Raw genomic sequence first — 27,536 nt, 5'->3', positions numbered from 1 at the left:
GCTTTGGCCGCTAGGTGGCTGAATCTGATTGGCTGATTTCAAATCCGGCGCAGATCACGTGAGGTGGGGATGAATATAGGGGAATTATGCAGGAAAGCGAGATAAGAGGGTTGTGGGTTACGAACAGAAGTAATGGAAGTTGATGGTGCTATTTGACCTTTTAAACTATCTGTTTAACCTGTATCGTCTAGTTTTGTTGAGAAGACGTATATACTGTTATCAAAAACTAAGATTAAGATCAGGCAAGTTTCCTCTCCAGGTAAGCACTTATTTTTCTTAGGCCAAGCGATACCTTTAGTCACCCTGAGCTCAAAGTCATTCGGTTACTTGTAAATAACGTTCACGAACGTACCCGACCTTCAGAATTTTTCTAGACCTTTCTGCTGCTTAAAGTTGACGAAAATTCGACGACGATTTAGAATTGAAAGGCTTCTTTGATGTTGATTGACAATTCCCCCCCGAAAAAACTTTGATATAGGATGATTTTAATTTTGAACTGTGAATTTCGAAAGAGATAATCTGGAAATGAAAATCATCGGTATAGTTGTTATGCTATGCTCTATACAACCGAACAATTCAAATAGCGCCACCTATCTTCACGAGGAGAACACAGGGTAAGCCTTACCAAGTTCGATTTATCAAACTGAAGAAAGAGGAAAGAAATCAGTTACTAAGTGTGAAGGTGTGATGCGACAGGGGACAACCCGAAAACCTTGTGATCATTATGACCTCGAGTAACCAATATTTTCAGCAAGCTTTCAGTAAGGTCCACTGCCATAACCTCGTCCAGATATTCTACGAACGCCTAATGAATAAATGTGCTTATCCAAGGAATATATACCTTATTAAAGTCATTTTTGATCCATAGAATTTGTGTCAGATCATTACTGTGATAAATGCAGGGTTTTGGGTTTTTTTTCTCTCCTCCTGGGGAGTGGGGGGGGGGGGGGGGGTTATTTAACAATGCCAGGTTTTAGGGTACGTGGTGAGTTATCATTCTCCGCATATCCAAGCCAGTTAAAGCATAAAGTCCATCAAAAGCTGAGTCATACCAGTCTTATAGTTCATATTGACGCAGATCACAAGGTTTCTGGGTTGCGAGACGGAAGTTACCACAAGAAGAACCAAATCACCAATTAGTGTAACCGCCACCTTTGGACAAGAATATGAACTAGGTCGTCCAAAAAATACGCCATGCTGATAAATTTCCAATCGTTCCACGAACTTGATTTTTGTGGGACAGTCACAAAAATGAATGTTCGTATATTTTAACGTGTGGTAAGAGGTTCGTTTTCGACCCGATTAACCGGCCAATTTGTGAGTTCGTATTTTATGAACAACCCACCAGATATCAACAAATGGAATTGGGATGATGTCGTAAACACATGCCTGACGTCACGTGACCATAGAAGCGACTCATTGCAGCTGCTTAGAGAAAACCAGGTGTGCACACTATCAATCGAAGGAGTAAGATCAAATGTTGTTAGCAAACAAAGCTAGGAATTGGCCAAAAACGTGACGTGGTTTGACAACTCTAGGCCGCCATCTTTCAAAATGGCGGCTGCGCGGCACACCTGGTTTCTGCAAAGCGTGGGGTTGTAAAAGTGTAAATGTACGTGCCCATGTCCCCGACGGAAACTATGATTATGTATGGCGAGTGAAGTGGTAGATGGGGACTTTTGTGGTGACCTAAAAGAAAAGTCATACAAAATCCCAGTTTCGAAGCTAAAATACATTTACATAAGTTATACAGGAAAAATGCTTGAAGATCGTTATGAATAATGCTCAGAGGGATACATAACTATGAAATTCAAGAGTATGCAATTCTATGTCTCAGTTAAGCTGAAAATGCAAAACTCTTTGTCCGTCCCACTGCCTTCTATTTCTTGGGCTTATGGGGGCGGAGAGGGGAGATGGGACCTTCAACTATTACAAATATTAAAGCTGAACTGCATGCACAAAACAAGAGCACCCCATGCGGCAATAATAAGAAATATAAACGACCGAAAGGTCCTTCTGAATACGGCCTGAAACATGATAGACCTCCAATGCTTCGATGCGCTTGATTTCACAAACCAGCAAGCCGTGGGACGATGCGGACCTTCGCAGAGAATTCTGGAAGGAAAAAAATAAAAAGGTCCTCTCATCGGTACTATTTTATTTGCCAACACTCTCATCCTCAAGGCCACTGGGCTACTTGAAATGCCTGTCGTTTTATACGCATTTATAGAATATGCAAACATATTTGTGTGTAGTCTTTGTTCGCCATTCATATAAGACATATTTGCTAGCAGCAGTTCACAAGATAGCCCCCCTAGCTCAGACGGTTAGAGCGTTCGTATTCTGAGCCCGAGTTCTCGGGTTCGAATCCCTAGAGAAGATTTTGATTTTTTTCTCTTCCATAATTCTCCGAGACTGTCCGCATCGTCCTGTGGCTTGCTGGTTTGTGAAATCAAGCGCATCGAAGCATTGGATGTCTATCATGTTTCAGGCCGTATTCAGAAGGACCTTCCGATCGTTTGAATTTCTTACTATTGCCGCATGGGACGCTCTGATTTTGTGCATGCAGTTCAGCTTTAACATGAAGTTTGTGCATTGAGCATTGAACTCTCTATACGTTTAAAAACAACAATGTCACATTTCAGCATTCATCTATTTTAAAATGTGTGCAAGACTTGTATGTTTAAGCCAGAGAAAAAGCACTCTGCACACTTTTAAAAAGCGTGGAACTATCTTTGGCTCGCAATCTATGCATTTTTGTGCAACATTGACTTTCTAAAACTGCAACGACATTTTTTCAGACAAGTCCGACTAAGCGTGTACCATTGCAGGACTTTTACGATGGAAATGAATAATGACTGCACCGTCCTTCAAGTAGTAGGAGAGCCACCTATGTAACAGGAAGTGAACTAGACATGTATGTGTATCATCACGTATAGATTTACCTGGTATCATGTCCAGATGTCCAGATGTTTAGTTCACTTTCTTGTTCATAGGTGTCTCCCATGGCATTTCGAGAGGGGTACATTTATTCATTCACCTTTTCCTTTAAGCACTATTCTTCGATACATAATGACAAATTCAATAACGACTGCACTATTATTCATAGCATGTGCCATGGCAATACTCTTAAGCACTTTAAGCTTTTTTGGATACTAATGGCCTCTCAACCTATAAAATACATACCATTTGCGAGCGGGCGATGCGCATGGAGATCTACAAAATAGCATTCCGCGACGTTACTATTTATAGCTCACAAGGTCATTTGAATAAGATATTGATGACGTTTTAGTCACGTGACAGTCGAACATCGACACTTATTTCTACGCATTTTAGCTTATTTCAAAGTCAATTATCTTTGACCCTGCATTGTTTTAAGCATGAATGATATCATAGAGTCAGAGAGAGAAATATTCAGAACAATTATGTAGAATTTCCAACACTCGGACATGTGCCAGATTGAATCTAACAGCCCTAGTTAGAAAGCCTGAATCCATTACGAAACCGCATGTTTGTCCGACATTGCCTGTAATTCAGCGATGGGGAAATAGAGGGCAGCAGCTGCAGTGACCTCAATATCGCGGAATGCTATTGGTTACCACAGTTTAATGAGAAAAAGCAGCTTGTTCTCTCTGCCTTTAAACTCCATTTGTACATCGCAAAGGCAATGCGCAAGAGGTAAGAGAAGGGGTTATACATGCATGTGCGATAAATGCTGTAAATGGTTTTGGTTAAACACGAATGAATGTAGAATACTGTTCAGATAAAATCAAAGATCTTGTATATACAATGAAAATAGATATCTGCCCTCTTTTAAACTATCTATTAAGGGCGCGGCTGTTCAAAAAAAGTTTTGCCACTAATGCTTGCGTTTACATAACTTGGTGTCAAGTCTAAGGGCTTAACTGAAGGAGATAACGCCAGGTTAAGTTAACGCTAACGCTGGCGTTAACTTAACCTGGTGTCAAGTCTAAGGGCTTAACTGGAGGAGATAACGCCAGGTTAAGTTTAGCGCCAACGTTAGTGACAAATTTGTTTTGAACAGCCAGGAATGGAATGAAAATGGACATCCAAAATGGCTTTATTTCTAGATGCAGCCAGGGGTTCATAAGCAAACCGGAAGGAGAGCGCAATGACCGTGGGAAAAGAGGTTGGTATGTTGTAATTTAACTTGACCCCAATACTCAAAACAACACATTTTCTCCGCGGTCAATAACTACTTCAACCTCGTCCTTGGGGTGTCCTTTTGTGGACTTATAACAACACTAATGATCAACCACTCCCTGCGTCCGCGGTTGTTGCTGCTTACCTTTGCAACGCTTCATTAGACTCTCCATGCAATGACTCTGTATCACCCGTGTTGACCTTTCGCATAGGATGATGGGACATCCTCGGCGAATGTGGCGCCTCCTGCCTGCGCCGCCTAGTGGAGAAGCGGCTCACGAAGGAAGAATTATGTTTAAAGCGGTCTCGGTCCCTGGAAATAGACAGGCTGTGCACGCGATAAAAAGCAGTAGATAGAGTAAGCATTTTGTCAAAGGATTTTAGCAAAAAAATATGTATTGAATAAGAATTTAAAGGGAGAATAAAGGTATTAAATCGGCGTTTTTCTTCGATGTAGATCAGATACGACCGCTCAAAAAGACTTCAGGTTATGAGGTCCATCCAGCAGAACATGCACAGTGCTATTATTTGGCTCCTGGGGTCAAAAGATAAGATTCGTAGAAGATTCTCGATTAAGATTTCATTCCGTTCTGCATACATGTACATATACATTCTTTCTAAGATTCTTGGAAGAATCTTCGTTAAGAATTTAGGAAGGAATCTTACAACCAAGAATCTCTCAGATAGCTGTACAAATTTACGAAACAGAATAAAATCTTATCTAAGAATCCCATCGGGAATTTGAATAAACTGGAATCGATCATCCCCTTACGGTCAGTTTAATTCAAACAATGTTCCAATTATTCTCCCTTAAGACGTACCATCCATGTGCGTTGTTCTTGCTCAAAGTGAGCACCTTTATAGGTTGACGTACTATACTTGTTGGTGTTCCTCAATATGCTCTTGGTGGCAGGTGTTATAGGCTTGCCGACAAACACTAATCTTGAAAGATTTCAAACATGTTTCAATTTTGTAAAGAACGATCGTTCTCCAACAACATATTTAGAGACAATTCGCTTCGTCAAAAGCCCGGAAATATGTTTACCCGGCGAAGTCATTAGAAGTACCAATCACAATGGACTATTTCCGCAGATTTCCGCATCCGGCGAACTTTGAAAGAGGTGAATGCAGACGACGGATGATACGTCATAGACGAACATAAATCATAGGCTAATCATATGCAATTGAAAGACTATTGATGGAGTTTCTTTGTAAAGGGCCAATTTCGTGAGTTGTGCAGAAGATGAAGTAGTAAATTTAGGTAAATTTAAAAGAAGTGTGTTTGAAAAGAATTCCACAAGAAGCGAGAAATTCTTTTGTGTATGTCAAGAAGGAGGATGTAGGTGCGTCTCTTCCGGTTAGAAACGATTTAAGGGTTGAAATGAACCTCATCAGTCAATCACCGTGTGAAGCATCATGTTATGTCATTTATCATTAGAATTAAGCTCAATTGGCGCGTAACCGTGGTGGCATGCAAAAGCCCTCATCCCACCATCTAGAGACTAATGCCTACGAGTGCATAGCTATAATGCTAAAGATGATGAAGAAGAAGAAGAAACTACTGGTTAAATTGTCGCTATGACCACTACTTGTCAAGTCCATGTTATTTGCACATTGCATGCATGAAATATGATGATACAAAGCGAAGTGTCCATTGCTCCGACAGGAAATGATGCACCACCATTTTCCTCCTTGATGATAGATGAAAGATATCGCACATGCTTGGAGAGCTTTGTTATTTGCATTCGAAAGGTGAACTGCAATTCTAAAACAGGCCTTTAATAATAGATGTAATCTAAAATAAAAGAAAGTATGATTAAAAAGATGATTTCTTGAAATTTTCGGACCAACCTCGCTTTTACGGGCCGAATGCCAGTGGCAAAGGTCGCGATCGCCATGAAGGGTTTACTGCAATGGAGGGAGTGTGGAGGGTGCTCTTTAGTAATGATATGGTAAATGAGGATGACGACTTTTGATGAAACACTATAGATGGCGCGGCGACGTGTACCTTTTGAAAGACCCGCTCGAACGTCTTAACGACAACGATAAGAGCTAAGAATGACGTAAATGACGTCACGCGGGACGAGTTATGCTAACAACTAGCAAAAGACGTCACAAGAATGGTTTGGATCTCACGAGACATGGTTACTTTTGCCGTTGTCGTTTTTACTTCGATTGTTGTTTTTTGGTGTATATACCGACTTTCTAATGAGCCCTGAAAAGGTAGACGACAGAAAGCACCCCCTAGCGGAATTTGAGGGAACATAATCTGATGGTATCTCAAATAGTATATTTGTCACACTGAACATCCTAGGTTTATACTACAACGACTGGGAGGCAATGCAATGACATCTGCACAAGAAAACCGCCATGGTCATGCACTAGGGTCGAAAAAGGACCGTGACTTCAAATTTTTGTACCCTTTCAGTTCGACATCTTAATGGAATTTCAAGTCGCGAGAAAGTGCTGGTTTCTTAACCTTTTGCATATAGAGTTTGGAACGGTTGGCCAAACACCCGAAATTAACATCAGTATTTCAGATCCTGTTTGGTCATTTAAAGAGGACCTTACACGATGCTGACTTAAAGCTGAACTTCATGCACAAAACCAGAGCACCCCATGCGGCAATAGTAAGAAATTCAAACGACCGAAAATCCCTTCTGAATACGGCCTGAAACATGCTAGACATCCAATGCTTCGATGCGCTTGATTTCACAAACCAGCAAGCCGTGGGACGATGTGGACCTTCGCAGAGAATTCTGGAAGGAAAAAAATAAAAAGGTCCTCTCATCGGGACTCGAACTCAAGACCTCTGGTTTTATTTGACTACAATCTTATCCTCAAGGACAATGGGCTGCTTGAAATGACTGTCGTTTTATACGCCTTTATAGAATGTGCAAATATTTGTGTGTAATCTTTGTTCAACATCTTTGAGCGGCTTCCAGTGGGCAACTGCAGGAAGAAAGTCATTTTTTCTTTGCTGTGCGTGATTATGTATGCGAAGTCTACGTTTTCTCTTAGCAATGTTCACCTTTGTCTTGGTATCTTCTTCTATCACATGTGCTTGAGAAAATTTCTGGTTCATTTCTCAAAAATAAAGCATAATCGCCATTGATATAAGATGTATTTGCTGGCAGCAGTTCACAAGAAAGCCCCCCTAGCTCAGACGGTTAGAGCGTTCGTATGCTGAGGCCGAGGACCCGGGTTCGAATCCCTGGAGAAGATTTTGATTTTTTTCTGTTCCATATTGCCCTGGTTTGTGAAATCAAGCGCATCGAAGCATTGGATGTCTATTATGTTTCAGGCCGTATTCAGAAGGACCTTTCGATTGTTTGAAATTCTTACTATTGCCGCATTGGACGCTCTGGTTGTGTGCATGCAGTTCAGCTTTAAACCATAACTAGCACTATGAATGAAATGTTTTGTAACAAATACTGCAGATTATTTGACGCCATGCAGGCTCTTGCTGATAAGATGGACTGATTTAGATTTCTCGAGACAATGCATACCTCATGAGGATAAACATAAAGTTTAGTCCTCAAGGTCCTCAAAACTACTCAGATTTGTGAATAAGAACCTCAAAACCCACCTAAGGTTTTTACCCGGCCGTTCAATAGTAACCACTTTTATAAGTATTTCGCTACAGATTTTCTTTAACGGAGAAAAATAGACATAGTGGTTTCTTGTGCAGAATGGGTAACAACATATTGGTGAACGAACATCGAATAGCATAATGACATTTAAACTACTCCTCAAGAGTTCATACTAATTTTTTTTTCAAGATTTCATTCAACAGATCAGTATACAAATGGGTTGTCGTTCGTAATTGAGAACAAGAAGAAATGATTGATAGCAACAAACACGAAGTTCTACGTATTTTAGCTTTACCTCTCTATTGTTCAAAGATACAGATAAAAACATGTTAAGATAAAGAGAGAGAATTAAAAACATCAGGTGAAAGATTGGTTTCCAAGCCCCAGTACTATATTAATAATCAATATATAGATACTTGACATATAGACAATGGTGGAAAGCTTTCGTAATATTATTAACTGTAGGCTACTTCGAGTTATAGAACTTGACACATGCAGTACAAGCATGTAAGCTTGAACCGATATATTCAGCAACAGAATTGTCTGCGTGACAGTTTCTAAAACTATATATTACTCTTTTAGAAAAGACTATGCCAACTCTTTGAGAACTAGATCAACTGACTAAATCAAGAGGTCAATGCTGATCTTTGCACCCCATCGCCATGTTTACTAATGGTTAGTCCCCCTATGTAATACTAGTATAGATTGCACAAGAACGGCATGGTGCTTCTCTAATTGGGGGGAAGGAGGGGATAACACCAAAACATAAACAGTAGATGAAGTGTTTATAATCATGCTTTTGGATGAGAGCAATCTACAATGAGAAAAACAATCGAAAGCCCTATCCCTCCTAATCTGCCTAATTCTGTTTTTTTAAAGAAGGGGTACCACCCTGTTCTGACAACATTTTCACTTGGTTTGTATCAAAACACAATCAGAGCGAACGTACTTTCATCCCGTGCTCACTTGAGCTTGAAAGGAAAGAACAAAGACAGGGGTAAGAATACGACCCTTTGACTTGGATTCAGATAGCCCGAAAGAAACCCTGACTATTCCTATTAGTCCCATAACGCATGCATCACAAGCAGAATCGACTTTTCTTTAACCATCAATTTCTCATAGTCCAAATTTAGTATCCCTATAAATAATCATAAGCTACTTTTTCATCAAAGGAAAAAGAATATCTGACAATCATGATAAATCACGCATGTTATCCCCTCAACATTTTAAAATTGCAGTTACATTTCTGAAATAACTTGGGGTGGTATCCCTCACTGAAAAATGAAACTCAGTCTACGAACATTTTAGGCACCATCTATAGAGAAGAAATCCACCTACTGTTTGGTGACAACAGTTAGCGGGGTATCATCCACCATGCTGGCCACAACGCCACCTCGCTTAACCTTCTGCCTGCACACCAGGAGGAGACACGAGTCAACGAAATACATTACGTGACATATTCACAGTAGAGAATCAGTTCCTGGCATGAAATTTCTATCCCTGCGCCTGTAGTGAATGCGGTTTTGTGTTGAGCATCGTCTCTTATTGTAAACTGACAATAACCAGATTTTAGATCCATTTCTCAACCATTCGTAGCGAGAGAGTTTTATGTCATGTTTTTGCAAGCACCAAGAGTAATCTCGGAAGAGGAAACGAAATACACGTATGTCTGAACCGAATAATATATATACCAGTTCGTCCTTACAATAATTCCTAATCGATTTATTGCTAAATTTTCTTGATACCATCAATCAGAGAGATCAGGAATTGTAACTCGCTATAGAAAACCCTGCCTGGGAACTTCAGGCCTGGAACTGATTCTCAAGGACTGCAGAAATTTCAGCGTGGGAAGGTTGAAAGGATTCGGGTTATCAAAAGACATCACATACTCGGGGTCTTTTGGTTTATGCACGACAGGGAAAATTCGTTTTGTTTGACACAACTGGTCCCGGCTTAACACTCTTAAAATTGAAGATTTTATAACGCACTTCGAAATGAAGGTTTTATTGAACATTTGAACAACCCTTTAGGGGTTTTTTTTGGGGGGGATACAAAAACCCCTTAGGTGTTTAAGCATCTAGAACGGTTCTCCCCGCCGTTTTTTAAAATCTTTTATCGGTTGAATATTATGCCTGTCGAAAGCTCACAAATCTTCAATTTTTAAGAGTGTAGGAAACAGTAACACTTGGCCAGGAGAAAAAATGGCCTTCATGCAAGATGGGGACTGGGCGGGGTATGGAATCTTTTAGCTTTATTTTTGTCGAATTCTCATTTTCATAAAAAAGGTAAGAATGAAAAAGGTAAAAGTTGCAAGTAGTGACAAGCAAGTGAATGTAACAAAAACCTCAAGATCAGTAGGGATAACCTTGTGGAACTTCCCTGTAAAATGATAAGTGATGAACTTGATGTAATCTACTTAGATGATATCATTCGTTCGTGAAAACAAGCATACAATTTGTAGTCCAATAGTGAGAAGTTAGTATGACCAGCATGCTCGCTATGATGTGCGTAAGAGAAGTCACTACTCGTGAAAGTCTTTTTAGAAGAAAAATCATGACATTTGGCTGATGAAAACGCTGGAGGATGAAAGTTTGCCAAGCGAAATCTGACCATGTCATCATAATTCATATTCTGTATTCGATCCCCAAATAGGTTTAGGCCAAAGGTGCGGACTTTGCTCCCTTGCATTGCCTAGGTCAGCTCTCAATGCGGTTTGGGCACAATGGAGAACCATTTCGTGCGATTTCAGGCGGGAGAATTCTCTGATGCATGTTTCGACTCAAAATCATCTACAATTTAAAACATGGAGAAAGAAACGTATCAGATGTATCTGATCCCCTTGATAACTTTCACTTGCAGATTTTCAGAAGATAAGACTGAATGCTCCGGAAGGAAAGTACATGTGGTTGTATGACCACAAGGAAGGACAGAGACCTGTGTGTGTTACTTTAATGAACGGTGTTGAACAAAGGTTTCGGAGATAATATTAGAAAATATCATCACTTTTCGGAAAAAGTTAAAGAAATTTTAGAATTTACAGAAGGTCATTTCCTCCCTATAATTTGAGCTGTCTGTCAGTAAAACCTTTATGCTTATGACACGTACATTCTCCAGCATTTTCATTGAAGGAAAGAAGAGTGTTTGAAGTGATAAACGAGCTCTGCAGAAGTTTCCCAAATGTAAATAGAATCTGAAGCTAAGTGTAATATTCTGGTATATATACGAACGTTGTTTTCCTGTTGCCAAAATAGAAGGGGTGATGATAGAATTGGATGGAAAGACGATAACCAGTTCAAATAACCCAATATCAAACACATATTACTTTGAAGTGATGACTTTTGCCGATAGTAAAACGGACGGTTTCAAAGCATGAATAAAGGGACACTGATGTTGTGTAGTTGTTCGTGGTAGCGATGGTTGTGACGAGACACCACGAGGTGACGCCAGCACATAACTTGGTGTACAGGTTTTCCATTGTCGTAAAATATAAGGTGTTATTTTAAATTATTATGAAACACTCTAATTTCATCTATCTAAGACTGGCAGATTAATAACTTCAAAATCGAAGTCAATGCCAAGCCGGAACATGACGTCATGACCATTAGACAACTTTGTGTCGCCAAATCACTATCTATCCAAATTCAACATACTGAATGGCTTTGAACGACCATGTGCATGATATCTAGCTGGAATTGAATATTCAGAACTGGTCTTAGATTGATGAAATGAGAGTACATGTATATATTTCATAGTCTGCAGTATAAATGCAGTCAGGAAGAACATGACACATCCCATGGAGGAGAGGCAAACTAGAAGGCACAGTGGTGAATCATGTAGTCCATTTAAACCGTAAGACTTTCTAATATGCTGCATCCCATGCTTAAAGCTGAACTGCATGCACAAAACCAGAGCACCCCATGCGGCAATAGTAAGAAATTCAAACGACCGAAAGGCCCTTCTGAATACGGCCTGAAACATGATAGACATCCAATGCTTCGATGCGCTTGATTTCACAAACCAGCAAGCCGTGGGACGATGTGGACCTTCGCAGAGAATTGTGGAAGGAAAAAAAATAAAAAGGTCCTCTCATCGGGACTCGAACTCAAGACCTCTGGTTTTATTTGCCAACACTCTTATCCTCAAGGCCAATGGGCTGCTTGAAATGCCTGTCGTTTTATACGCCTTTATAGAATGTGCAAACATTTGTGTGTAAACTTTGTTTAACATCTTTGAGCGGCTTCCAGTGGGCAACTGCAGGAAGAAAGTCATTTTTTCTTTGCCGTACGTGATTATGTATGCGGAGTCTACGTTTTCTCCTAGCAATGTTCACCTTTGTCTTGGTATCTTCTTCTATCACATGTACTTGAGAAAATTTCTGGTTCATCTCTCAAAAATAAAGCATAACGCTATTCATATAAGATATATTTGTTGACAGCAGTTCACATGAAAGCCCCCCTAGCTCAGACGGTTAGAGCGTTCGTATTTTGAGCCCGAGTTCCCGGGTTCGAATCCCTGGAGAAGATTTTGATTTTTTTCAATCCCATAATTCTCCGAGACTGTCCGCATCGTCCTGTGGCTTGCTGGTTTGTGAAATCAAGCGCATCGAAGCATTGGAGGTCTATCATGTTTCAGGCCGTATTCAGAAGGACCTTCCGATTGTTTGAATTTCTTTCTATTGCCGCATGGGACGCTCTGGTTTTGTGCATGCAGTTCAGCTTTAACTGAAATTCGCCATTTCCCTCAAGCAAGAATGTGCTCAGATATCGGCCAATCAGGCGCTCTGTAAGGTCTTATAGCCAATGCTCTCTGAGCCGAACGAGCATGATAGGAGTCTTCCGATTGGGCAATAATCCCATTTTCCTGTTTGTGGAAAGTGGCAAATGGACAAGAACCTCAGGCTGTTAGTGCCCGGGATATCAACTCTCAAGATGCCTTTTACTGTAAACCGTAAAGTTTTCGTGCGGATGTATTTTTGCAATTCGTGAACATTTCCCAACAAATGAAAAAATCACACGATTTTTATTTTTCTGGATTGAAAAATTTATAATCAAAATTTTTTCAAGATTTTAATTTTCGCGAGTCGTGGTTTTTCGCAAAATCCGCGAAGATAAAGCCCCCACGAAAATGTTGCGGTTTGCAGTAGCATACCTAGGCAATGTGAATAAGGCATGGCTTCTATTCGCGAACAGATCGTGCCTCACTCCTCTGAAAAAGTCAGATTTCAGGCAAAATATTAGCATTACTTAAGGACTTAGAGGGAAGTATATGAGGACGGTTATAGATTAAAGCAACATTGAAGGGGGAAACCATTAACCGGGCGAAACAATGTATGGGAATTGGTGACCAGAATGAGGTAGGCACAATGCACATCGAACTGGCTGACGTTTCACAACAAAACCACTGACGTCACTGACGCACTGTAATTCACACCAGAAGGGATGACATTCGCACTGGTTAGGTTCTGTATATCAGGTTAAAATTTGTTAGAGCTGGACATGGTTTCGATCACTCTCAGGCTTGTACATGGTTTGAGCCATTCTCAGTCTTAGAGATGGTTTGGGTCGGTCTTAGACATGGTTTGGGCTACTCTGATACTTACGATGAAGGACTGCGACATGGTTTGAGGTGGATCTTCCAGGTAGCTATGGAGAGCGAGTTCTCGTCAGCAGCATAACACCTCCAAAGACACTGGATGAGGGTGGCGGCGGGCACTCGACGCCGAATCAGGTGCTTCTGCCGCTGATGCTGTTGCACCTTCAAGGCGAACCCTGAGCCTAGTATGCCCTGGGAAAACGAAATCATATTTCAGCGCATGACAGAGTAGGCTTCAGAGCAATATTCTAAAACACCTGGGTTTAGAATGAACCGCACTTAACAGTGTAAATACACTGTGGGCCTTTAACTGAAAGTCGTCATATTCTAAAGAATAACGACACCGTTTGGGTCACGGTTATAGACATGGTTTGGGTTGCCTCTAATACTTACAGCAGGTAAGGCAAAGAAGGAGATACCACATAGAGCACAGAAGGCGGCTATCAGCTTGCCTGCCCACGTCTTAGGCACTGTGTCACCGTATCCAACGGTACATAGAGTTATCTAGAAAAGAAGTCACTACAATCTTACTTTAAATTAAAATCAGTTTATTTTAGGACACCGTAGTACTGGCCAATCAGGGGCTTTTAATCCCGATTCGCCGGAGCAATCACAATTGAGTACTGACATGATCATTCCTGGTTAACCTTGCTTAATCAGAAAGATGATGGTAATCTGAACACTTTTAATAACTGTTTCAAGAACTAAGTATAACAAAATTTCAAGTTTTTAAATCAATTTCGTAAATGGTGCAAGAGGCACGATAGGAAATTATTGTTATTGTTGTTATTTGGTAACAAATGATATCCTGCTTTGCTAGAGCAAATATGACATGTTTTGTTGAACACCTAGTACTGCTCGGACTTACCACTCCCCACCAGAGGGAATCTGCATAGGTTTTAAAAGCTTCGTTCTCGTCCTTTTCCACGAGAAACACGAGAAACGACGAGAATATAAGTACCAAAAATCCTATATACAGCGTTGTAAACATTTCCTGAAATAAAAATTGTGAATTTTGTTAATTGTGTCTTCAACAAAGAAGAATTTTGCAAAAAGGGGATGCTTGTCGTATTCCATTAGGGAACACTGTTGCAGAAATTTGCCGTTAGCCATCCTCTGAGCCATTTCCCTTGTTTTGAACAAAGGCTAGATGAGCCAATCAAGCTTTGTGAAGAATGATTCAAAGGACAATTCAAGAACAATATCTCATAAACATCACATAAAATACACAATGACCGCACCTTATTTGGATGTTTGTGAACTTTTTAGCCTCAATTGTATTCACATTCTCATTTTTCCGAACCCTATGATGACCATTTGGGAGTAAATGGTTCTTTCTAAAAGCTATTCAAAGAACAGTGTGCACTTTGCAAAGGAAATGACCTGACAGATAAAAAGCTGCTACACATTGGGAATTATTTGTTGTCAGTTGAATACCCATTTGATAAACATGGTAAAGGTTTAAAAACATGGTAAAAGCATTGAAACAATGCATCATCCTTTTTCACCAAGGCAGTTTTCTTCCTTAAGCAAATCTAACGGATTGGCTATCTTCATTTGGATCAAAGTCCCCAAATGGAGTAAAGTCTGGTTCATGCAAACCATATGCAGTATAGTCGAAGAAGTGTGTTTTCCAAATGTCTGACCAATCAATGACGATGCTCTTTTCGTCAAGTTGGCCGTTAATAGACCTGACCAATCAACGCCATAGTTTCAATTTGAAAAGTCAAAACAGGTCTCGCGTGTTCCGTGGCATTTGTAATGGACTCGACTATTAACGGCATCGCTTCAATTCAAATCCTATCGCTGACATAGAATTCGCTGCGTACTCTAAATCCGCTAGACGAATCTACGCCATCGTTTGTATTCCAACTGACCAATCAGAGTGCGTGTCTTACCTGCCTATGTGCCCACATAACTGAGCCCAACAGTTTCCAGGACCCCCCTCTGCGGTCGACTCGGACCATTCGCAATATTTGAAAGAACCGGAGACCGCGGAGGGCGGAAGCAGCAAACATTTGACCAGAGCTGCCTAGGCCTAAGGTTATCAGGCTTGCTATAATCACAATGATATCTGAAACATAATTAGTGAGTTAGTAAAAGCAAGAATGCGTAAAAAACTTGATGCATTTTACTTCGATAAAGTGACACTATAGACCCCTATCGGCCGTGTAGCCTAACTTCAATCTGTAGATGCCAAAACTGCCGCACGAGCCTAGTTAATTTTAAGATGTTTTTGTGTAGAACTTTCTTGAATATTGTCAAACTTGCCGATAGTAATATACGGTAATTCGGTGGGCTACAAGGCCAGACAACCCAAGTCCTATGCGTTAACCGCATGAATAAGGTCGTTTTGCTTTGCGGCCCATCGGCGTTTGACCTTATACACGTGGTAAGTTTCGCGTGAAAGCCATTTTAAAATGTGATTGGTTACCACTGATATGACGTCACATACAACTCACCAACAATACAAAGAGGTCTCCGAGCAAACTTCATCCTGCCCGCGCACTCCTGGTACCGGGATCTACAACCAGCCGACCACATCCTGAGTGAGTATTCCGCAGTAAACCACAACACCATAAAAATTTCCTATAATAAATAAAAATACACATAATTAAATTGAGAAATTTAAGCGAAGTGAAATTAGAAATATTCATCGATCTAAAAACTTGTGAGTAGTGAAAGTGTTGTCATCAAGCTATAAACTGTTCAATTCTTTTTTTCAATTTAATTTTTCAATTCAATTCAAAACATATTTCATGAAAAGGATATTATTTTCTACACTGTTTACTTGTCATTCGAACAGGATTGGTCCTTGTTGATCACGTGATATCGTTATACCAATCAACAGAGAGGGAATTGGTTTTGAAATGCGTTGCGATAAGAGAATGTTGTAAGAAGCCATTAATTTTGTTAAGTCAGCAAGTATTCATCCTTTTGCCAAATGAGTCATTTAAAGATACTCTTATACCATTTCGGGGCTGTGAAAAGAGGGACCAGCGATGGGGTTACTGACAATCACAAAATATCTTTCCTGCAGAGATATTATTAATATCTCTGCATTATTAAGCAAAATCAAAGTGATCTGCATGCAGAATCGCGTAAGCCACGCAGCGCCGATGCACATGCATTGCCGCCCATGCACACTACGCTTAATAAAACCACATGGCAGGTGCGTTACAACAATACACATGTACATTTAAAGCACACAGAATTGCAATTTTTAAGATTACAAACCTTAGCTACTGCGCATACATTGACTGCACACATCTATCTTCGTAATAGGCTACCGCCATTTTGTGTAAAATCCGCTGCACATCCACCGAACGAATCCGACCGATTCCGATGATTTTAGTTCAACAAAATCGAAGAAGCAGTTATACTTTTTCGTAGGATACACGCTTTAAAATGCACGTGCCTTGATGTGAGCAACGTAGCGGTGAAAACTTGGTATTGATGGCGAGAAATAGACCATCGACAGTAGTTGCAACATTTTGAGATAGATGGTAGGCTACGACACGGCCTTCAAGAGAGATGGGCTGGTTGAGCATGACGTATACAGTGGAACCTCCCTTAGCGAACACCTCTCTATTAAGGACACTAGTTTTGGTCCCAAATTTGTACTTTCCATTAAATTTTACCTCTCTAATCTGGACACCTCTCTATCAAGGACAGCACCTGTTAATTCCGAGGGGTGTCCTTGATAGAGATGTTCTACTGTAGTTAGTTAATCAGGTCACAGAAAGAGGAAGTCACACAACTGTAAGAAACTTTTAACCAATTTTCAAGTTTAATTGGCATTGTTAACACGCTCATAACTTTTCCAAGACGTAGTCAGTTAGGAACTTTTTCACAACCAAGTTGGTATAGATGCGAGGATGTAATACACGTCCATCAATCATTTTATAGATGGCAGTTCGTTCGACCTGTAGAGATTGCTAAGATAGATAGATTAGCATCGCAATTTTGTGACAATTAAAAGGAACGGCCTCGTGCAAAGTAATGCTCTTCTCCCATTTAATTAGGCGATTGGAAAAAAACGCGATTCAAATATGGCTCTTAGCTTTCGACAACGTATTTCTACATTACTTTGAAAGATGACTTCATCGTCTTAAACATGTTAGTTATAAGCAGTCTCGAAATTAGTTCTCAGCAGCGTGGTTGGTCCATTCCAAGCCCCAATAAACAGCCAAAAATATAAATCCAATACAGGAGATTTTAGGGCAATTATTTCAAAATTTACACCAACTCGCATTCCGTCATTGTAAAGAATGCGATGGTTCTTTAGATATAGCTTCAACTGACAAGACTGTTCATGGTTGTACCTATATACATTTACATGTATGCACTATATGCATTCCTAGCTCGTCTTGGTATGAAAATACAGTTGTGTAATTGTTCTCAACAGCCCTATCTCATGATAGGGTGGCCCATTCCAGGTCCCCATGACCAGCCCATCACACACACTGGCACTCAACTTATTGTAGCAAATACCGTCAATCAAGTTGAAACCGAGTTCCCTCTAGACGATTGCAATTTTCCATGGTTACTGCAGCAGCTTTGTCCACTGGTGACAGCTAAATGACATGTTCTTTAGTGATAAAAATCATATCATTTTCAAGTAACGCCATATCTCCAATAGAAATGGAGTAGACTAGTATCAGCGTCCGACTCTTGCTAACAAGAACACATTCTACTACGAATACAGAGCCATATAGCATACTTTAAAGTGACCTTTTCCCGCATTTAATGAACAGAAAACGTGAAACTTTGCTCAGACAGAGAGTACCAGCAGGCTAAATAGCGTATCGAGTGTATAAAGAGCAAAAAAAATGTATTTTACAAGAGAATGAAAGAAATATAAAATCGAGAAAAAATTGCAAACCGCATCGTAAAAATTAACAGGAAAAATACGGAATGTTTTCGCGTAAGAGCGGAGGACAGATAAAATGAAATGGTCCATGGACCATGTGCTCACCTCGGGTAATGTAATGCATGTCATTTGCAGTGGGGATATGGGGAGAACAGTTTCTGGCTAGTTTCACCAGTTTTGATTCCATTGAATAATATTATTCTTCTCGGCTCAATGGCACAAAAAAGATACCATCTTAGTATAGCATTTTGGTAAAAGGGTGACTGAATTTCAGGGCTATTGAAGAGTGTACATGTCACATGGAAATTGGTTGACATCTGTTCAACAGTTTAGGAGTAATAGGACTTCGTTGGATTTCAAAGATGGCGGCCTGGCGACCATATTTGTCACGGGATTTGACTGAAAATGAGGGATATTGATAAGAGTACATAGATACATAATCAAATTAAGTTTGGTTGCAATCCAATCATTAGTTTCGGAGAAATAGGACTTTGTAATAGGACAAAGCTACCATCACAGGAAGTTTAAGCCATCTAGCCCTAGCGGTGACGAAAAGTGCTCCGCTAACGGACGACGACGGACGACGACGGACGCCACGGTATCGTATAAGCTCCCCAGAGGTGAGCTAAAAATGAAGACCACTAAAACGCGTGACAAACAAGCAGAGGATTGGTAGACCAATATCATGTGACAACATCAAAGCTTACTAATCAGATGGAATAAACTGCACAGGCAACAGCAAAAACGCATCAACAGTGGAAAAAACATACATTTGTACGAAACGTGCATATTACAAAAAAAACATTGAAAATAATGAAAATAGCGGACATCACTGAACAGACGCACATCACGTGACAAATAGGCAGACGACAAGGAACATCACGAAACAACGACGACCTATCATTACTCATCAGACGGAAGAAACTGTCCTCCGGCAACAAATCGATAGTGGAATAAGAAATGCGAATTGCAAAAATATACTGAAAAAAGGAGACGACACTAAGTACCACACATCACGTGACAAATAAGCAGACGACCACTGACATCACGTGACAACCGGGACAACACCAATTGTTACTCACCAGATGGAATAAAACTTCACTGGCTACAACAACATACGTATCAATAGTGGAAAAGATACTGAAGAGGAGACACATGAAAACCAGGAGAAACCTGAAAGAAAAAATTACGAGCGAATTTTAGTTTTTTTACATCATCACAATAAAACAGTTCTTCTGTCGAACACTGACATCAATTCAATGTTCAATTCTATGAACGAGAAACCTGAAACCGAATGGACATTATAATGTATTTGAAACAATCTGTGCCTGGCCCAAGCAGGAGAAAAGCAAAGCCCAAGCAAAGCTAAACATGTGAAGCTGGAGAAAGGCAAAGCCCAACGATTTGAACCCTCCCCGAGCATTCACCAGTTTCCTAAAGCGGCAATTTGGGACTTTCTGACAGGTATTACCAATCAGAAGAGAGCTATCATGCATGTTCGGCACAGAGAGCACTGAGGAGTTGCATCATTGATAGAGAGGTGTCATGATTAGAGAGGTCAAATTGAATGGAAACAACCAATTTGGGACCAAAACTAGTGTCCTTGATAGAGAGTTTGTCCTTAATAATAGAAGGTATCCGCTAAAAGGGGTTCCACAGTACATGTACTAGTAAAACAACTTTAGAGTTGTATCCGGCTTTTATGTACAAAGGAAAATTGAGATAACAGAGCCATTGTCAATTCGCCTCTTTCTCGATGAGCACCTCTTGCGGCGAAGTGGTCGAACTTCGCCGAGCATGGGTCAGCTTCTGTCGTTAAATCGGAAACATCTAAGGCTGATCCATACGTCGGCCATTTTGTTTACCCACAATCACCGCCATCATCGACGCTGATCAAGAAAGAGGCGCTTTAAAATCAGAAACATCAAAGGCTGACCCATAAGTCGGCCATTTTGTTTACCCACAATGCACCGCTATGGGCGCTGCTCAAGAACGAGGCGACACATTTCATCACAAGCAGAAAACACCCTTCACCTCAAACAAGCAAGGGATGCTCAACATTGAAAACACTAAAGACTCACCACCCCAATAATGACCGAAGCACCCGAGCTCTCCTGATTTAAGGAGGGGAATAACACGCAAACGATAATGGCCAATGCTGCAGAGAGACACCTGGGGGAAATATAAAAAAACGTCCCAGATAAATTTAATTCGTTTGATCCGCTTTTGGTACATCCTGTCAATGACAATCCTGATATTGTTTTGCATCCAGCCACGAGTCATTTTCTATTCTTACATGTCCTGCCGTAAGATGCATTGCCATCCGGCGGCCATCTTGAAAGTAACAATATCCGGATGTTGATCATCCACGAACTCTATCATAAATCATGGACGGACGGGAATAAATACCACTGATCGCAGACTTTTGCGCAATCCATCTACAGGGTGGCCCGGAAAGATGCAACAAATGTAAATGTTTTAATGAACGTACACGATAAATGGAAGTGAAGGTGGCACTATTACGCCTGAATACGCCATATAGTTTGAACCGGAGACGCAGTACTCGTACGATTATAAAAAACTAGAATCACAGGATGCCGATATCCAAGATGGCGGCATTTTAAATTCAAGTTTTTATTCTAAATTTCGTCACTGTGTGAGTTTGTCATTTAATAACACCATCGAAATCCGCGCGTCACGCTTTTATTGAGGCACTTGACCTTGTCAACTCATCATGCAAGTGATGTATTCAATGTCTCGCCAAGTGCCGCAGAATACATATCAATTTGTAGCCGTGTTGAATTTCACACAAAGTTGCCAAAATCCCCTTAGCAATTGCACATTGATATTGTACACAAATGCACTGTAGAATTTGCCAAGCACTTTGAGATGGACTTCTTTCAGCGATTTGGATCTGTTCCAGTTTGAGTGTACATTGTACAATGTAAGACGATGGAGCCATCAGTGCACATGTATTTCCACATGGATAACAGACCAATGCATTGGTGAATCTGTTCAACTTGGACTGAATCTTCACGCAGAACACGTTTCAGTTTTGAACGTATGATGGAATTACCTTCCGCTTCTATGTCTTCGGGGGTATTTTGAAATGACCGTCGACCTTTGCATCGTCTGCTTTGTGGCGACGGATTCCACCGCCAATATCCTGTCAATAAAAGGGAGCTTTGCGAAGAGAATCAAATTAAGGTACGGATTTCAATTTTCAAATCAGACTCGCCTCCTACCTCCGTCACTAAGATAAGAATATTAGATCTGAGATTGAGGGCAGAAGATTCGGAATTATGAGCACAGAAAAATACCCAGACAGAGGCGACAATTCCAATGGTAAGTCTAACACAGCTCAGTTACAATGTAGCTTTCGTCAGCATGTACTGCATGTATTATGTATTATGTATTATAAAATATGTATTATTAGACAGCGCTACGATTTCGTGGCAGTGTTCTCGATTTTTCGTTTTAGATATTGGCTAATATTTATAAAAACTAGTAAATGCTTTTACTACAGTTTTCTAAAGAGATGGCTGGTGTAAATGTACATGAAGTTTAAAGTAAAAGCATTTACTAGTCTTTTATAAATATCAGCCATTGACTGCACGATCTCGTTATACGTGCATTATTGGATTAAACACCAAAGAGAGTTTTCAACGCGTTCTGGGCGGAAGACTCTTTATAAGCACTTCACAATTATTCTTCTGTCAAATATGCAGTTAAATCCTTCAGAAGAACTCGAATATCAATATCAAGGAACCATTATACTCCCATCTTTTTTTCCTGGCGGATAGAATGGTCTGAAAAGAGTCGCTAAATCCAAATGGAAAAGTTCTTCACCGCATTTAAAAATAAACTCGTAATGGAGTGACACATTACAAATTGTGACAATCTTGAAATTGAAATCGCGCAATTATCCGTCATTGGTGGTTGAGATCTAGAGTCGCGGGGATGATTCCGCCGGAAACAGCGCTGAAACTCTCGGTTGAGTGGAAGACATGATTTCGTGCGGCGATAGAGTGGCTGTTCTTGCAGCTATCAAGGCGGAAATTGAGGCATGAACCCTCAAATAAATCTTCTCAGTGGGTGATTTTCTAGGAAGCGGTGAACGGTAATGCATTGCAAGATGTTCAGAATAGATGTTTGAGTCGACTGGACCTATGCTTGGTACCAATGGGTATTTAGATTAATGAATTGATATAGCGGTTGACCGACATCCAATGAGATGTTTCTGTCTTTGGCCATAAACACACAGCGCGATTCCGACCTAGCCGAGAAGCTGGTGGGGACATATTCTCTGGTAAATCCTCACAACAGAAACCAGAGCACCTGTCTGAAATCTTTGGAAAAAAGTTGTCGGATGGATGGAAAAAGCAAATAATTATTAAATATCCCATGGCATATTTACGGTTACTGTCGTTGGCGAATAACAAACAAGCTCAATTCCGACTTAGTCGTGGAGAAAGAGGAGACATTCACATGGAGAAGACCTAGTAAAATATCCTTGCGGAAAACCAATGCACCTGTCGGAAATATTGGAGGAAGGTTGTCGGAAGTCTTGTCTCGCAAAGGAAAACCCAGAAATGTGCTAAAGGTAATTGTGCATCCCAAAAGAAAACATAGAAACCATGAATGCTGCCCACAATACTTAGAAACGACACCCTGGATTTCGTTTTTAAATATCACGACGCGGTGCAGATTACGGATGAGTTTGAAGGACGAGATACCGACAACACTAGAAAAGGGCCTCCTCGAATTTACGGACGGAACGGGGATGAAGGGAAAATGACGGAACATAGGTTTCTTTATTCATTTGTCAAGAAAAAAAATCTTCGCAGCAAAATGAATCTTTGACGACACATAAAACCCGATAAAAACACAAAGTTAGATTAAGTCCGTGATCAGCACTTGTAAATATTTACACAGTAAAAGCGATTCATTTCGTTTCGTAATGACCTGTCCAATCTGATAATTGTTCTCTAATGAATCGTAGTCATCCCATTAAGATGCGGTGTTATCATATTTCAATCCCCGAGTATGTAAATAAACGAAGATGTTTGTGAAGTGCTGGTGATTCGTCCTCTTAAAATAGCCTCGTGACTGATGCACTCTCTTTCTGTACGGGTGATATACCCGGATGATCGAACGGGTGACGCTTTTGTCTCTCGGTTACAACGCGACGAGAAGTGAAAGGGACCCCCGCTAAATGTCAAATGTTCCATTAGGAATTCCGTAGCGTCGACACCATCTTTATCGTACTGCACAAGGGGCAATTAGTAGAACGGGGAAAAGTTGGTGTACTGTCGCACTATCCCCAGCTGATATCAGCAGTAAGTAATTCGGGGGAGTACTCTGAATGCGAAATGTCTTGCTGTGTTGTCTGTTCGCGTGCATGTCCTGTAAATACGGGTATTCGAAAAAGCTAGATCACGGGACTGCCGGATTCACCGGATTATGACTCATCGAACACCAGTCATAATCCGGTGAATCCAGTAGTTCACCCATCGAGCTTTTTCGAATACCCTATAAATACATGTAAAGATGTACATGTACGCAATTATGAATGTATTTTCAGCGGATGGAGAGTCGAACTTCTTAGTTGCTTTTTAAAAAAGGCTAGTAGCCCACATACTGCAATGCTGAACTTCCAGCGGTATTGCCCCCCGTATCCTCTCTCCGCCTTGACGCGCGTTGTCTGGAAGCGCAGCAATGGCTACATCGGAAGTTACGAATCAATACGATCTGAAAAGTCCTCACATGAAGACCCCAATTTGACCATAAAGCTCCTGCTATAGCTCCCCTTAAGGCAGCTAACACAGAAAAGCCAAAAATCATTCTTTCCTTTGTGCTGTGTTCACAAGCTAAAGAGCAAAAAGCCATCGAACTCGAACCGTCAAGAGTCAAGTTAACAAAATTTTGTCATAATGTAAATCATCCTTCGCTACATTGAACCCAACTGACAACTCCAAAACGAATTCCGCGAATTTTGGCATTTCTCATTAAAGATAATTTCCTTCTAGAATTTCTCACTCGCAGCAGAGATCTTTCAATGAATACACCAAAATGAAGCAGAACTGCATAATCTAATTCATCACATCAGTTGAAATATGGTGGGGCCAACATCGTAGAAGATGATTCGATTAACAACAAGACCATTCATCATGGGAAGCTTATTCAGCATCCATGTATGCACGCACTCGGAATTTCCTTCCAATAGTTTTCGTTAAAGAACATTTTGACATTTGCATGTTGTTACATCATATCCAAACAGAGGGCGTTGGTCGAAAACAATGAGAAAGCTGAATGAGAGAGAACATGACGATCCAGTGGTATCATTGGTATCTTCTTGTGCCATTTTCTTAAAAGTCGTACTCGCGTACGTCTGGCCCATTTCTCGGCGTGAACGCGTCTACAGACTTTCCTGCTTGTGGGCTCTATCGTATTCATAGTCAAATGCTAGCAGTTTTCCAATGGAACAAAGTTAGAAATTTGTCATGATGTTTTCCGAATGGAACAAATTAAATTTCTTTAGTCAATATTTCATTGTGATTAAATTCCCGTCACGCAGACGATTTGTTGAGATAAACCTCCTATTAATCGAGCGATAGAAAATGAATGTGCTTACACTTTGCAGACATTAATTACTCAAAACATTAAGCAGGCTAAATTACCTGTTAGCGAACTTGGAAACAAACCAATACATTTTATTTGAGATAATCGTACGTTTTAAAATAAGATCATTAGACAGATAATGTACGGTTATGCGAAAACCATAAAGTTTAAAATAACGTTTTCCAATCTTTAGCTGTTCTTGGGATTAGAACATTCATACGTGACGTGGCTATTCTTTGGAACCCAGTCTTCACGTTATGTCATGATATTTTAAGTCACAATAGTTAATTTGTTTGGTAAAATACGCAATGTTCACACTTTCAATTTCACATTGGATCAGTGATCATGGTATCACCGATATCAAGAACTAATACAGACTAGTCTATGTGCCAATATAAATGCGGGCCTTACGCCCCTCAAAATGAACATATCTTTGTATATTTCTTTTGTAACGTAATTTCCTCTCCAAGTAAGCACGTATTTTTCTAAGGCAAACCGATACCTTTAGCTACCAGGTTGACAGCATATTACGGCCTACGTCTAGCCGTGCCGACACGTGGTCAATTCCATTGTACAGGATGTAAAACATGAACGACATCCAGCTGAATCTTACCGTAGTGTTGACCAATTGAAGCAAATTGGGAGTTCATCGATAGAGCAAATAAGGACATTCACAGATAAACGCTTTTTGTGCAAACATATTTTTAGAAAAGACGCAGCTAAATCGAGAGGCAACTTGTAAATGTAGTTGCGATAATAAGACATGTCATCGACATGGTCACACGAGTGAGCGCAGCATAGAGCAGCAACGATTGTCAGAAGCAGCGACAAGTCGCAAAACGGGGAGCCCGATGCCTGACTGTTCAAGGTGGTTCAATTCGTGTCAGACCCGATTTAGTATGATCGATAGCGTTTACACTCGGCGTTAGGTAGTTAACGAGTTTGCACTTCGGTATCGTTAATTAGTGAAGCAGTTTACTGATCAGAACGACCATTAAGAAAGTTACTAATGATATATACTTCATTCGGTTTGTCCATGAGACAATTAATGAAGTTAACTTTTCATTACTCGTGAGGATGCTCTATGGTTGAAGTGATACACCATGTTCAGCTTACACTCTCTCATAGCTGCAACATTTAGTTTATTGAATAAGGCATTCGCCCTTTACCATGACGTTCTTCGCTCCTTATATACCTCGCTTTTAAAAGAATTCAGGCCTAGCCCAATACACGGCCTACTGTCTTTAAATAAAACCCGCTGGCACTGAGGCATAGACTCCCGTCGTTCTTCAGTCTGATCAAAGGTTATGATGGTAAATCCTGGTAACATCGACCCGCACGAAACAGCATTCGTGAGTAGCTTTTGGGGGGAAAACCGACTCCGAAGAATTTTCAATGGAAAATCCGAGAATTGAGGAAAAAAGCTGAATTTACAGAAAATTTCACGGGAAATCATTGGAAATTTTACTTCTCACTTTGCAGATATAGTTCTGACTCTGTTCACTTACTATTTGATAAGTATTTTGGCGATGTTTGATCTGAACGATGGGATAGGCGTTCACGTAGTGCGTTTGGGGGGGCTCTGCGAAAACTCCCTATTTTAGAATATTATTGACCCCGAAACAAACTCGAAGTGACATTTTCACCCAGCTATCTTCATAGGTCACGTATGCCAAATGACGACATAAAAACCTCAATCGATTTCTTCTCATAAATCTTCTGATGAAAACTTCTGCCAGTCTAATTTTCAGTCACTCGCAAATATCAATTTTGGTCCACTGAATCAGATAAACCGACGGAAAACATAAAAATGTCCGCATTAATCATAATTTTCTGACAAAAAGAATTGATTTTTTCTAACTGCTCGTTTTGGCCATTTATTCAAATTGTCAATATTGTGTATTGGAGTTTGAATCATGCATTGAATTTGCAAAGGAAAGCGTTCGTTTTTCTTGAAGCACGCTCAAATCAGGTCACAATTTGGTGACGACGTGGAGTAGGTGGGGAAACTCGCTAAGGAAAGATTTAGTTCTTTTTAAAGCGCGCTCATCACAATCAGGCCACAGTTTGGTTACAACGTTGGTGGAGTGGGGGAATTTGCCAAGGAAAGGTTTAGTTCTTCTTCAAGAGCGCTCAAATCAGTTGACAATTTCGTTACAGCGTGGAGGGGTGGGGGAATTTGCAAAGGGAAACTTCAGTTCTTCTCAAAGCGCTCAAAATCAGGCCACCATTGGTTACTTTGAGGGGGCGCGGGGGCTGAATTCTGCCTGATGTCATTCAAGGTGTTGACAGTTCCTCATGCCCGTTCCGGGAAATCGGTTTGATTTGTTTCGCAAGGGGCACTGATCTCATTTATTTCAATCAATCTTTGCTGGCAACTGAATTCCGCCGGTGACAGGATGTCGTAGCTAACCCAGCACAAGAGGTAATTTCGAGAAGTCGAGCGAGTACTAGCATACTCTGAACAATACCTCTAGCAATACGCTAGTTGAAAAGCCTGCCTGCTTCTCGGCAAGCTAGGGATTTTTTTCTCATTGGTGAATAAAGAGGAGTTTGTTTCACTATCTTTCTCCCCCCCCCTTCCCCTCCTACACACACACACACTAATCAGACGTCATACCGAAGTAGCCCATGCGAATCTCAAGATAATGCACTCCCTAAATGAGATAGTTCGTCTGTAATTGTCTTCCAAT

General features: G+C 40.5%; 1 protein-coding gene across 7 annotated transcripts in view; it reads right to left on the bottom strand.

Moving 5' to 3' along the window:
* LOC135503327 (potassium voltage-gated channel subfamily KQT member 1-like) overlaps window positions 1-27,536 on the bottom strand; it is a 138,156-nt gene that overhangs the window by 11,665 nt on the left and 98,955 nt on the right. For 4 of the 7 annotated variants that reach the window (XM_064796863.1, XM_064796862.1, XM_064796867.1 and 1 more), the window contains 8 exons: window positions 19,305-19,395; window positions 15,812-15,938; window positions 15,248-15,423; window positions 14,218-14,343; window positions 13,743-13,853; window positions 13,357-13,541; window positions 12,906-12,962; window positions 4,310-4,492 (listed from right to left, as the gene is read on the bottom strand). In XM_064796863.1, the coding sequence (XP_064652933.1) occupies window positions 4,310-4,492; window positions 12,906-12,962; window positions 13,357-13,541; window positions 13,743-13,853; window positions 14,218-14,343; window positions 15,248-15,423; window positions 15,812-15,938; window positions 19,305-19,395 (1,056 nt within the window). Of the gene's footprint in view, window positions 1-625; window positions 644-4,309; window positions 4,493-12,905; window positions 12,963-13,356; window positions 13,542-13,742; window positions 13,854-14,217; window positions 14,344-15,247; window positions 15,424-15,811; window positions 15,939-19,304; window positions 19,396-27,536 lie in introns of all 7 variants that reach the window. The other 3 variants (XM_064796864.1, XM_064796865.1, XM_064796868.1) reach the window with 3 other exon arrangements.

This window comes from Lineus longissimus, chromosome 19 (assembly GCF_910592395.1).
Source record: "Lineus longissimus chromosome 19, tnLinLong1.2, whole genome shotgun sequence".
NCBI classification, from domain to species: Eukaryota; Metazoa; Nemertea; class Pilidiophora; order Heteronemertea; family Lineidae; genus Lineus; species Lineus longissimus.
This window is presented reverse-complemented; position numbering and strand designations above follow the sequence as displayed.